The 13,988-nt window shown below is 44.8% G+C and overlaps 1 protein-coding gene across 7 annotated transcripts; it reads left to right on the plus strand.

The window, feature by feature from the left end:
- The first annotated feature begins 8,649 nt into the window (after nucleotides 1-8,649).
- Nucleotides 8,650-13,930, plus strand: LOC125550380 (DEAD-box ATP-dependent RNA helicase 21). 7 transcript variants are annotated; one of them, XM_048713368.1, is made up of 3 exons: nucleotides 8,650-11,016; nucleotides 11,282-11,350; nucleotides 13,574-13,930. In XM_048713368.1, the coding sequence occupies exon 1, from the start codon at nucleotides 8,747-8,749 to the stop codon at nucleotides 10,928-10,930; it is 2,184 nt and encodes a 727-aa protein (XP_048569325.1). In that variant the 5' UTR covers nucleotides 8,650-8,746; the 3' UTR covers nucleotides 10,931-11,016; nucleotides 11,282-11,350; nucleotides 13,574-13,930. The 7 variants fall into 7 exon arrangements, with proteins under 7 accessions (XP_048569325.1, XP_048569327.1, XP_048569322.1 ...); XM_048713370.1 differs by having other exon boundaries at nucleotides 13,583-13,930; XM_048713365.1 differs by lacking the exon at nucleotides 13,574-13,930 and adding an exon at nucleotides 12,014-13,405.
- The last annotated feature ends 58 nt before the right edge of the window (nucleotides 13,931-13,988 follow it).

Here is a 13,988-nt window from a genome sequence, read left to right on the forward strand (position 1 = left end):
GGCGGGCCCACGCGTAAGAGGGTGAAACGTCGTGTGCCTTTTTTGTTTTCTTTGAGCAATAATATGTGGAAAAAAACACCGAAATTACAAAGCAACTCTTTGTTTAAGAAACTTCCAATCTATTCATCTTCGACCATTGCAGTACAAATAACACCAGAGATAATAAAAATCAGTTTTGCCAAAGCACATCTATGTGTGTGTGCGCGCCATAAGTATTGCATATCTAAGTCATGTGTCATTGATCTTACGTCGAGATTCGTGTGGGTATTATTTTTCTTTTTATTTTCTTCTTCTTTGCACTTGATTCACTCACTTAGATGTGGTATTGCACATCTAAATGTGCCCTAAAAGTTTACAACTAGGTTAACGACGACTGACGACTACAAGAAAGAAGACATGCCATGCCACGATCATCAAATAAAACAAAATTTTACTTTGAGGCGTCAAAGCAATGCTATCGGCGTAACGAGCCACCGACGTGCCGTTGTCACCGTTCCGGTACCGAGGTCTTTGATTGCGAAGGGTCGAGCAGGTTCACGAGCTGCGTCCGGTCGAGCTGATGCGAGGGAGACGTGTGCTTTGGGTTCAAGCATGGGGTTGATGGAACAGGCCACAACTCGTTCCTGCCTCCTACTGTACGTGAAGACGTGGAGTAGAGCTGGTTGAGGCTATGTTTGATAGCAAAGTATTATATAAATCAAAGTATCAAAAACTATAGTAATTTTGCTTATAGGTGTGAGATACCATAGTTTTATCAAAACAAAGTATTTTGCAGTATTCAGAATACATAGGACCTGTTTGGTTGTTGCCGCATAACGCTGTAAATTTTGTTGTTTAGCCGTTATGTTTAAGCACTAAGCAGCTCTGTTTTTAAAAAAGAGGTTTGGGATTCTTTTTTTTATGCAGAGAAAAAACTGCAGTTTGTCCAATACTACAATATTAAAAGCACAGTTGTTAGGGGCAACCAAACAGCTTATTATAAATAAAACCGTGGTAATCTCAAAAATTATAATATTCTCAAAATATTTAGAAAATACTTTGCTAATCAAATAGTGCCTGATTGGTTCCGTTTGTTCCCGGCGGGACGACATGAGGTGAGGCGGTGGAGGTGAAGTTTGAGCGTGACTGCGCCAACGGCGTGCAACAGTTTAGAGGCTGTCACGGAGTCTGACGGCAGGGACGCAGAGACGCTCTCGGACGAATGACAAGATAAAACCGTCGGTTCGATAGTCCAGATCAACCACAACGCACGGTAACAATGGCGTGTTGAGGATGTAAAGGAAAACTCTTTATGTAAGCCGACTGATCTTTGCGTTGCGTAAGTCGCGTCCCAAGCCATTCGATTGAGCTCATCATGCGGTATACACGCTTCTCTGTCCCATGGACCCACCCACCCAAGCCGCCTCAACCTTATCCTTCGATGCGAGCATGTGAGCCGCTCGTCTTCTTAAACTGCTCTGCTCTTTCTCTAGGTGCACGGCAGCGATGGCTGCTTCCCATCCGCACCCACCAGCACTGCCACACACGATGCTCCAACGCAGCATCCGCCGTTGGAACCGCGCCATCGCCAGCGCCGCGTGCTGCCGTTGCATCCATCGTCCTCGCTGCATCGCAGCATGCGCCGTCGCCGCCGCTGCATCGTAGCAAGCTTTTGCCGTCGCTGCATCGTGTTGTTGTTGCCGTTGCAGCCATCGCCGCCGCGTGTTGTTGCTGCCGTTGCAGCCATCGCCGCCGCGTGTTGTTGCTGCATCCGCCATCGTTACCGCGTGCTGTCGTTGCATCCGCTGTCGCCGCCGCTGCATCGCAGCATGCGCCGCCGCGTGCTGTCGCTGGATCTGTCGTTGTCGCCGCGTGCTGCGTAGCAGCATCCGCCGCCGTCGCCGCCGCGTGTTGCCGAGGAGCCGGTGCAACGACGAAGCATCGTCAGGTTTGCTGATGCTGCGATGAAGCATTGCCGAGGCGCCGGAGCAGCGACAAAGCATCGTCGGGTTCGTCGGTGCTGCGATGAAGTATTGCCGAGGCGCCGGAGCTGCGACGAAGCATCGTCGGGTTCGTCGGTGCTGCGATGAAACATATCTGAGGCGCCGGAGCTGCGACGAAGCATCGTCGGGTTCACCGGTGCTGCGATGAAGCATTGTCAAGGCGCCGGTGCTGCGATGAAACATTGCCGAGGCACCGAAGCTGCGACGAAGCATCCTCGGGTTCGCCGGTGCTGCGATGAAGTATTTGTCGAGGCTCCGGTGCTGCGTTGGAGCATCGCCGGGCGGCCAGCCGGCCAGTGTTGCGTCTGTGACTGATGGCGGGGTTGCTGTGACCAGACGAGACTCCGGCAAACGGCAGCGCTTCATTGCCTGCTGAGGAGGGGGCTGCTGCTTCCAACAACTAAGCACTGCGAAAGAAGAATACGAAGGAAGAAGAGGAAGAAGCGTTGTTGAGAGCCTATGATCTAACGGCCACCTACGTCTAAATCAGACGGCTGCGCAGGGGCTGATCTTTTCTAAGATCAGCCGGCTTACGCCTAGCAGCCGCCGGATGTAAACGGCACTATTGCTAGAGCCTAGCGTGTGAGCAGGTGTGGTGTATAGCATTTGCATGCATGCGGGATATCTTGCACTAACAAAAAAAAGTTTGCCTTCTGTAAAAATATACGGTACTCCTTACCATCTACTTTCTCTGTCCCATAATTTAAGACGTTTTTTCGCACTACACTGATATACTCCCTCCGTTCGGAATTACTTGTCTCAAAAATGGATGTATTTAGAACTAAAATACATCTAGATACATCCATTTTTGAGACAAGTAATTTCGAACGGAGGGAGTATTATTTGTCGAAGGGGGTACGTTATTGAAGTACTCTTGATTTTTTCTATTTGCCACCGTGATTTAATACTATGTATGTTCTGTGGAAGTTTCTTAGAACAACATGCTGCCATCAAGCCCATGAGCCGATGGGTCGTGTTGGTTTGTCTTTCAACCTGTCAGTGTCACCCCTAGCTATATCTTCACTGCTGTGTCTTGATTTGCCCATGAGGCCATGACGACAACAACAACAATGTGAGTAGAATGTAGATTGTCTCGTGCATCCATGTGTTGGATTGACGTCTAAGTAACAATATCATTCGTTGAGAAGGAAATAGAGAAACCTTGTTTGTGTCCAACTTAGCATTAGTGTCACGGTTTATGGCTTAGTCCTGGCGAGTTGATCTGATAAAACTCATCATCATGTAAATACTAATAGAATGCCCGTGCGTTGCTACGGGCTCTTTGTATATAACAATAGTTCAACATTAATTGTGTATAATATATACTTTACCCTCATATTAATTATGCTTATGCATCATTGTCGACCTTTTTTGATGTAAAGACCCTCTTTCTCACTCTGTCTCTCATCTCCAACACTCTTCTTTCTCTCTCTCTCTCTCTCCATCCATTTCCCTATTGTGCCCTCATCTTCTCCATCCTCTCAAATTCTTTCAATCAGTTTTTTAAGTGTTCGACTATACACAAAATAATATTTTTTTCAGTGTAATATTTTCAGGACTAATAGCATCTTCAATAGACGGTCCATATGTAAAAATAACCAACATTTGAATCTTCTGAGGCAAAAAATATCTCTCCAACAGACGGTCTATATGCAAAAATAAATAAATACATTTCCGCCTCCACGAGATGTAAATTACAACACCTCGCGGTGCAAATTTACATCTCCGGAGTGCCACATGTCGTCCATCGGAATGGGTCTCACCCGATAGCCTCGTTCCCTGATGAGATTTATTTTTTATGATTTACACATTAATTTTCTTAAAATCGGTTATTTGTTTCCTAATTAATGTGATTGAGCGATTTTTCTTAAAATCATTTATTTGTTTTCTAATTGATGTGATTGAGCGATTTAAGGTAATGTTAATTAAATTAGATTTGATCTTTAGAGATTGATCGTTGTTGATTGTACATTACTAAATAATTTGCGTCAGCATGGAAAATTCTGATATGTTCAGATTTCTTTCATTGTGTGAGAGGGTGACGCGAAAATAAACCGTTGAAGTGGGGAGGGGATGAAAAAAATCTACGAAAAAAACCCAGTGAAAATGGGATGGGACGAAAAAACCCGAAACGGAGACTACCAACTGCTCCATTAGAAGTAAATAAAATAGAATGAAGACCATGAGAAAGAAACCAGATGGAAACCCCGCCAATGCAAAGTAATACTATACATTTTGATTTTAGAAGGAGAAGAAAAATAAATAAAAAAGACCCATGGAAATCGAGGGTTCTCATCTATTCGACGTCAATAAGGAGAACACCCAAGAGCCAAAGATGAGCGTAGGGGAGATGGATTCACAGACGTGCTTCCAGTCACGGTGTCTTTGGTACCTAGGGTTGGTAGCTCTAACCAACTAGCACTGTGAAACTGCTTTTTTTCTTTGTAAACTGTTGTTGTTCTATTTGTTAAGTCACCATATGAATATATTGTGCAAATATCCTCCATCATGGGTGTAAGATATTTATTTGGTGTTGCGAGTGTTGATACATTTTTGATAAATTTGGTCAAAGTTCATAAAGTTTGATTTAAGACTAGACTGATATGAGTAATAATGTCAAATGGAGAGGGCATGCTTTGTGGAAGTTCCTTCTAGAAATATCCCAATTCTCTAGTACCCACCTTTCCCGCCGGATTATTAGTCCGGAGGGACATTTTGGTAAGATCAGGGCACAAGGGGGGTGGCTTTCCTGTTTCAAATTTGCCCCATTAGCGCGCTAGAATCACTTGGCATTAGGTAGTAAATATCCTGTAAGTGCATCTAGTGCCGTATCTAGTTGGTTTTGGAGTATTGACGACAAACCTAGTTGAGGGACTAATGTGTTTGTGAGAATTGCAGGATAACACAGGCAGAAGTCCCTCATTGATTCGGTTTTCCTATCAGAGATGACCCCTAACAAATGTATGAAGACATTGATGTCAAAGGTGGTATATGAAGATATTCACATTGAAGACTATGACAAGAGAAGACATCGCATGAAGCCTATGGAGCTCAAAGACTTAGATCTTTCGTAGTTCTTTTTCTTCTTTGTTGAGTCATAGGAACCACCGTACTATTAAGTGGGGTCCAAGAGAACCAGTCAGAATGACTGAAGTGATGCTTAACCAAAACCTATGTCTTCGAGTGAAGACTATGAGAGCGAATCTTGTCCAGAGTTGGACAAGTCAGCTTTGCTTGTAGCCCAAGTAAAGTTACCGTGTGAGTTTGAAATCTGACCGTTGGAACACGTGTCAGTTCCTTAGTGACTCAGGGTCATTTCGGACAAATCAGGTCGGGTTACCTAGTGGCTATAAATAGCCCACCCCCTACAACCATAAATGGTTGGCTGCTCAGAGTTAGTATACGGCTTTTGTCGTTTGAGAGCAACCCACCTCGAAGCCTTTGAGAGAGAATTCCTTGCGAGGATAAAGCCCTAACCACCCAGAGCCAAAGAGAATTAGGCATCACTTAAGTGTTCTTGTCTGTGTGATCTGAAGACTTATTACACTTGAGGACTGTGAATCCTCCAGCCGGTTAGGCGTCGCGTTCTGAGCATCCAAGAGACATTGTGGATCGCCGGTGAACGAAGTCTGTGAAGGTTTGGGAGTCTACCTTGAAGACTTACCAGAGTGATTGGGCGAGGTCTGTGTGACCTTAGCTCAAGGGGAATACGGTGAGGACTGGGTGTCCTAAGCTGCGTGTTCAGGACTGGGTGTCCGGGACTGTGTGTCCTCAGGTTTAAATACCTAGCCGCCCTAACCAGACGTACAGTTGTCACAGCAACTGGAACTGGTCCAACAAATCATTGTCTTCAACGTGTCACTGGTTTCATCCTTTCCTTCCCTTTACTTACTGTTGGTCCTTGTGAAGTCATAGTATGATTGCACTATCTTTTATCTTCACTGAGTGACTGCGTGTTCTGTTTGGCTTTATAATATCTTCCTACCTGATCCTTACTACATTGCTGCTATTAGTCATTGTGCTTTCACTCCATTGAATATTTGATTATGGTTTGCCTAGTGTAGTCTACCTTCCGCTGCATGGTAATATGTTTATTTCTATTGTTCGTCTTCATAACTTCCACGTTTTGAAGACTTTCATAAAAATCGCCTATTCACCCCCCCTCTAGTTGATATAACGCACTTTCATATCCCAACAATTAATATCGCCTCTCTTGCACGAGTCCCTCCCTCGCGTGCGCACACTTGCCACACTTGCATGGGCCCATGCATGTCATATTGCCTTTCCTGGACTTGTTTATCATACAAATAGAAACCCAACGTTCCTTTTTGAAGTTTTACCAAGATGGAACCATGATTTGGAGAGAAAGGCACCATTCCCGAGTTTTGCAAATATGGTGCTAGGGTTTGAATTGTGGAGTACACCATCTCTTGTTATAAGTCTAGCCAGCTTCTTCATATTCTTTCAATGCTCTTTGTTTTCTAAAGCATTGCTTCCTGGCGATCTTAACAAGTTCATGTCAAAGGTGGCCTCGAAGCTGGCAAAGGGGATGGGAGTGGTGGCCGATTGTCCACCACCAACGTAGTAGACAATGTCGTGTACACAATGGAGTCGACCAGCTACATCTCGGTCTTACTTGGCTTGTGTGACATCATAGGCTCATTGGATGGTGGCGGTGGAGCTCGTGAGCCAGTTCTAAGCCTTGTTGGGCATGACCCAGTGTAGAGTAGTCGTGTGCGTGCAATAATATGCATATTTTAGTTATAAATTTAATATGCCTCTATCATGCGCATTAGGCATATTTTAATCCAAATTTAATAGTTATAGATTACACATGTGAAAAGGACATCTAAAACCCTAGGTGGGAGGAAGGCCCGCCTCTCCTTGAGAGTGAGTTAAGCGGGTTATTGGCCCATTAACACATATTGTGCCTAGCCAGCCTCTTCATATTCCAAATTTAATAGTTAGGTGCCAGGATTTGAATTTTGGAGTACACCATTTCTCATTATAGGTCTAGCCAGTCTCTTCGTGTTCTTTCAATCCCTTTCTTTTTTCTAAAGCATTGCTTCCCTGCGATCTTAATAAGTTCATGTCAAAAGGTGGCCTTGTGACCCACAAAAGGGTGTGGGAGCGGCGACTGATTGTCCACCGCCAACGTAGTAGATGACATTGTGGTACACAATGAACCTGACCAGCTACTTCTCGGTCTTATCTGGTGTGGGTGCGAGTGGATAGCATTCGGCTTGTGTGACATCATATGCTTATCGGATGGTGGCGGTGGAGCCTATGAGCCAGTTCTAGGGCTTGTTGGACACGAGCGGGTGTTGAGTAGGCAGCGTGCCTGCAACAATAGGCATATTTTAGTCATAAATTTAATATGCCTCTATCATGAGTAGTAGACATATTTTAATTCAAAATTTAATAGTTGTAGATTACAGATGTGAAAAGGACGTCTAAAATCCTAGGCATGAGGAAGCCTGCCTCTCCTTAAGAGTGACTTAAGTGGGTTAGTGGCCCATTAACACATACATTTTCAAAAAATAAACATTTAACTACATTTTTTAAAACAAAAATATATTCAAGACCAAATTAAATAAAAATATTGAAAATCATTTTCATAGGCCAAGAATAAAAGTCTCGTATTACTATTGCCATACTCAAAGGAACCGAATGCTACTTGGTTAGGGAGATCTTTTACGAACCTGGCGCAAATAACATTTTGCAGACTAATGTGGGCAAATGGGAGGGTCGGGATTTCTTGGCATGGAACTGGAACGCAAATGGATTTTTCTCTGCTAAGTAGGGTATGAATATTTCATAATCAGTACGGACACCAAGGGTGGATATTCATCTAACCTTAAAAACCATAAATGCTGGCTGAAACTATGGAGTGTGAATGCTCCTAAAAAATGAAGATCCATGCTTGGCTTGTCACCCTTTGAAGTGTGGCTGTGGGCGCAGAACTGGCCAGGAGGAAAATAAATTTAATGTGAACTATTATTTGTTTCCATTGGTCATGTATTAAAAATGTTCACGAATAAATCACACACCAAATTTGTGCAATATGTAAAACTATTTGTTGGGACTAGTATATGTGGACATGTTCATTGAAAAAAGATGTTCATTACTATCAATATTTTTTGTGTATCTTGAAGAGTAATATGACAATACATTCTAGAACAAATATGCATGTATTTAAAAATAAAAAATGCTCACGACTTCAATAATAAAATGATCGTGTATATTAGAAAAGATCTTCATGTACTCAGCACTAAAATAAAAAAACTTTTAAAATAAAAATAGAATATAAAAACACAACAAAATAGAAATAAAAACTACTTCCTTCTCACACTCAACAACGACTGGGTGGCTTCGGCGAGGGAGAGACATCATCAGCGGCGCGCCATCGACCGGTTCAGGACGAAGAACATAACCCGCAGGACTTTGATCTATTTTCAGGCGTATGTACCACCAGTTTGATCAATAAATCCGAAGCCTCTTTCGGATATAGAGAAAAAAAATGGCAAAGTACCTAGTTATTGGGCTGGCCCAATAGCACCACGCTCCAGGCTGATTCCGATCTAATGCGGCCCGGCCCGAATTCCTCTTACGGCCCAAGCTCCACTAGGTCGGTTTTCTCTTTGGAGGAACAGTCAGTCTCGTATGCAACCTGATCTTTTTTTCCCCACCTGTGGGCAAACCCTCCCCCAGCCTGCACGCATCGGCACGGCATCTCCTCGCTCTGCCGCGCCGCCGCCGCCGCCATGAAGCGCTCCTTCGACGCCATGGAGGCGAAGCCGGTGTTCCTCTCCAAGGAGGAGCGCCAGCGCCTCGCGCTCGAGCGCCGCCAGGCGGCCGTCGCTGACCAGCGCCGCTCCGCGCTCGACATCCTCCAGTCGCTCCCGCGGCCCCCTCCGCCGCCTCCCCCGTCCGGCGCCCCCCGAGACTCCTCCTCGTCCCACCGCGACCCCTCCGACCGGGACAGGGGCGACAGGGGGGACAGGGACAGGGACCGGGACCGGGACCGCCGCCGCGACGACGACTCCCGCCGGGACCGAGATCGGGATCGCGACCGCGACCGCGACGAGCCTTCCCGCCGGGACCGGGACCGTGACCGCGACCGGGACAGGGAGCACCGGGACAGGGAGCGCGGGGAGCGGGACAAGGACCGGGAGAAGGACCGGCTGGAGAAGATGGCGGAGAGGGAGCGGGAGAAGGAGCTGGAGGCCATCAAGGAGCAGTACCTGGGGTCCAAGAAGCCCAAGAAGCGGGTCATCAAGCCCTCGGAGAAGTTCCGCTTCTCCTTCGACTGGGAGAACACCGAGGACACCAGCCGCGACATGAACATGCTCTACCAGGCGCCGCACGAGGCCCGCCTGCTCTACGGCCGCGGCTTCCTCGCCGGCATTGACCGGCGCGAGCAGAAGAAGGCGGCCGCCGTGTTTGAGAAGGAGACCCGTGCCGAGCAGCGCCGCAAGTTCGGCGTGGAGGACCGGCCTGAGGATGATGTGGCTGATAAGAAGAAGGCTGCCGCCGCGGAGATGTATGATGCCTTCGACATGCGGGTGGACAGGCACTGGTCTGAGAAGGGCATCGAGGAGATGACGGAGCGGGATTGGCGTATTTTCCGGGAGGACTTCAATATCTCCTACAAGGGGTCTCGCATACCCCGGCCGATGCGCAACTGGCCTGAGAGCAAGCTTGGGACTGAGCTGCTTCGTGCTATTGAGAAGGTTGGGTACAAGAAACCGTCACCGATCCAGATGGCTGCCATTCCACTTGGTCTCCAGCAGCGTGATGTCATTGGTATTGCAGAGACAGGTTCGGGCAAGACTGCCGCTTTTGTGCTTCCTATGCTGTCATACATTACTCGCCTGCCGCCTATAAGCGAGGACAATGAGGCCGAGGGTCCTTATGCTGTTGTCATGGCACCTACTCGTGAGCTTGCTCAACAGATTGAGGAAGAGACGGTGAAGTTTGCAACCTATCTAGGCATTAAAGTCGTTTCCATTGTTGGTGGTCAGTCGATTGAGGAGCAAGGTTTCAAGATCAGACAGGGCTGTGAAGTTGTAATTGCAACGCCTGGTCGGCTTCTTGATTGTCTGGAGAGAAGGTATGCTGTGCTCAACCAGTGCAACTATGTTGTACTTGACGAGGCTGATAGGATGATTGATATGGGATTTGAGCCACAGGTTGTTGGTGTCCTTGATGCCATGCCGTCAAGTAACCTGAAACCTGAGAATGAGGAAGAGGAACTGGATGAGAAGAGGATTTACAGGACAACTTATATGTTCAGTGCCACCATGCCACCTGCTGTTGAGCGCCTTGCTAGGAAGTACCTCCGGAACCCAGTTGTCGTCACAATTGGTACAGCTGGCAAGGCCACAGATCTGATAACTCAAAATGTGATCATGGTGAAGGAGTCAGAGAAGATGTCACGACTCCAGAAGATACTCACAGATCTTGGGGACAAGACGGCCATTGTGTTCTGCAACACAAAGAAGTCAGCAGACAACCGTGCTAAGGATCTGGACAAGGCAGGTTTCCGCGTCACAGCACTGCATGGAGGGAAGTCACAAGATCAGAGGGAGATCAGCCTTGATGGATTTAGGAACCGCAGGTTCAATGTTCTTGTAGCGACTGATGTTGCAGGGCGTGGTATTGATATTCCTGATGTCGCTCATGTTATTAACTATGAGATGCCTAGTTCAGTTGATACATACACACATCGCATCGGAAGAACAGGGCGTGCAGGAAAGAAGGGACTTGCAACTTCATTCTTGACTCTGGATAACACTGATATTTTCTTCGATCTGAAACAGATGCTTACTCAGAGCAATAGTCCCGTCCCTCCAGAACTTGCTAGGCATGAGGCGTCGAAGTTTAAGCCAGGATCGGTTCCCGATAGACCTCCAAGAAGAAATGACACCGTCTATGCATCTCACTGAAGCAATCTGCTGCAGAAGAGGCGGAGATCCTTCTTGGGTACAATTCAGGGCCACCTTCTACTGTGTCGAGATTTAGTACTTATGAGGTACAAACATGATAACAATTGAACCATTATCCTTTCCTGTTTGCAAACCAGCCTTTCTATTTTCTGTAACCTAAGTATATTCGGATATTTCTGTGATGATTCAGAACTGGACCTATGTATCTTATTGTACTGTGGGTGCCATAATGCAACTGTCATGCCCAAACATCGACTGCTTTTGAAGTGTTTTTTGCAGGTTAAACAAACTGAGTTTATTTTTTGTACAGCCAGTTAATTTCTCCAGATTCATTTTCTATCATTTTTGCAGAGGGCAAATGCTCAATCTTGATCTTCATTGTGGAGATTTATGTGGTTCTTTCAACATTAGTCTCAAGAGGTGCCAACTTTCTTATTTTCCTTTTTTGTTATGCACTTCAGTATTCAGTTGTAGAGCTATGTATTTCTTTTTAAGTAAGCTATAATAAAATGAGATTTGAAATGACCGAGCTACCATGTCAAAAAAACATTCCGATTGTGTTAGGTCTCATTATAATTTTATTATACACTTCATTCAAGAATGGATAGAAAGTGCTTTTGTTTGGCTAAACTTCTGAGTTCTAGACAATGATTATGAATGTGCACAGGTGCTGAAGCCTGTTGAATAACTAACCTTAGATCAATGGCTATGGTAGAAATATAGTCATTCTTTGTTGTTTCTATGGATTGAATTTTTTGAGAGAGCACAGCTAGAGTTAAGTGTTTATATGTAGTCATATGAGAGCAGTTAAGATAGTTGATCGTGCTCTGCTCTGTGTTTTGTGTTTGTTGATTGCCACGTTGATAAAATATGTGTCACAATGTGCATGAGGGTAATATCTCGTAAGAGTAATGAATTTTCAGAGAGAATTGGAAGTTCCATCTGATTGAGTTTTGGGTTATGAGCAATTGACCCATTTGGCCATTTCTGTGCTAGTCCTGTACAATCAGTGCATACTGCTGAAACCAAAGAAATTGTGCTAGATAACCTAATCTGTTGTGTGTTTATGATGTAAAATCCCAGATATGTTTTGTGGAAGATCAGATCCTAGGTGTTTGTGGGCTTGTACCAATGATCGGTGATGTGGCCATATACTTTTGATTTAGAAATTGCACACCCACTGTTGCCTGTTAAACAAAAGGTATACTTGCTAATATTTGCAAGTTTTCTTATCTTCAGTGAAGAAATGATGGCATTTTTAAGATATATCCTATTTTTCAACTATAGTCCTTCCACACCATGGGACCCCCAGCTGGAAACCCTGAAACCCCCCAGTCCCTTTCTGTCTCACATTATCACCACATTGTGTGGGCTTCACCTTGCACCCACACGCCCCATGAGACATGATGATTTTTAATGATTTCAAGGCCATTTTGAGTGAGCAGTAGTTGTCTTGGTAGTCTTAAATAACTCATGTGGAATACTGCTTCTCTTCCAAAATATTTGAAGTACTAGGTTTCTCTAAGTCAAACTTCCTCAAGTTTGACCAAGTTTATAGGAAAAATTATTGATATCCACAAAATCAAATATATATAGTATGAAGTTATATTTATGATTAATTAATTGAAACTAATTTGGCATTGTGGGTGTTGGTATATTTTTCTGTAGACTTGGTCAAACATAAAGAAGTTTGACTTATAAACCTAGAAATTCAAGTATTTTGTAACGGAGTATATATCTCTTAACATAGGAAACGAACAACAGATGGTCATGCTAATGGTATTGAAGAGGACATTTGCAGTGTGCACAGTGGCATAAAAAATGACGTTTGCGGTGGCATAGGCATAATATCAGTGTTTCAGTTGATCCATTTGTTAACAGTTTCAGCTAAAATGTCTTAAAACCATTCTTTTTGATTTTAACTATTGTCAATTATTATTGTAATCTAGAATACGCTTACTCAGATGTTCCGGTGGGAGCATGCTTGTTTTAAAGGTGCTGAACATTTGTAGGTTTGTAAGCTCATTTGAATTTAATCTGCCTTCCCATTCTAGTGCTCTAAATATAGTACCTTTTCACGCGTAGGCATCCAATAATCAAATTCTGGGCATGTTGCTGAGGATGTGTGTTCTGCTGTGGATCATTATGGAGGACCCAATCATCAAATGCCTAGCGTATAGGAAGGGATATCAGATGTGTGTGGACTGTGGTGTCTTGGGTAGTTAGTGAAATATGCCAGAGGGGCTGCTCCGATATAGCCAGAATGATGCAGCCCTCAGGGATGGCATGCCACTGAAAGCTCCCTCTGTAAAGAAATATAAGAGATTTACAGAGGGAGTATCTCTTAAAATGCACCAAGCAAATTAAGCAATACAATAACGCTACATAATCAAATGTGATAAGCATTTTGTAACACCCACAAGCTTTGTGCCCTGTTTCTAAGTTACGTTCTGATGATGGAACTGTTGCTGTCTATACCCTTGTACTGTTTCTAACCTGATTTGCTTATTATGTTGTTTCAAACCACCTGGCTGCTTGTTATGTGTTTGAGACTTATTAGAGTTGATTTTGTGTAAATGAATTTGATACTGTGAGTTTGTGGCACACTCAGATGTTGTTTTGTGTTTTGTCATAACTTGGAAGGGAAAGCAGGGTGAGCACGACAGCAGCTGCATTTCACATCACCCTAGCATCAGCAACCCCAACTCCTTGTCCGCTTCCATGGATATATTGTGAAGGTTGGCACTGAATTTGACAGAAGCATCTTACCAGGTTGTGGATTTCAAGGGGTGATGTAGTGCAGATTAGCTGAGCAAATTCGGAGGTATGGTGAGTTCTCCGATGAAATTGGCCAGCCCTGTTGAATTCTCTTAACTAGTTGGTAGTCAGTCCTATCTGTACGTGATGTGAAGTAGATCGTGAGTTCCAGTTTGGCTATCTGGAACCTTGGCGTCGTGTAACTTTGATCAACGTCTATCTGGAACCTGGTGTTCTGTCGTAGCATCGATTGTGGGTGTGTACACGTGTGTGCACCATGACACGTGCCTCCGCCGGGGAA

The sequence above is a fragment of the Triticum urartu genome, chromosome 4 (genome assembly GCF_003073215.2).
Source record: "Triticum urartu cultivar G1812 chromosome 4, Tu2.1, whole genome shotgun sequence".
Taxonomy (NCBI): Eukaryota; Viridiplantae; Streptophyta; class Magnoliopsida; order Poales; family Poaceae; genus Triticum; species Triticum urartu.

Bases quoted from the DNA above. Each gene is read 5' to 3' on its own strand.
- LOC125550380 (XM_048713368.1), top strand. From the start codon at position 8,747: ATGAAGCGCTCCTTCGACGCCATGGAGGCGAAGCCGGTGTTCCTCTCC.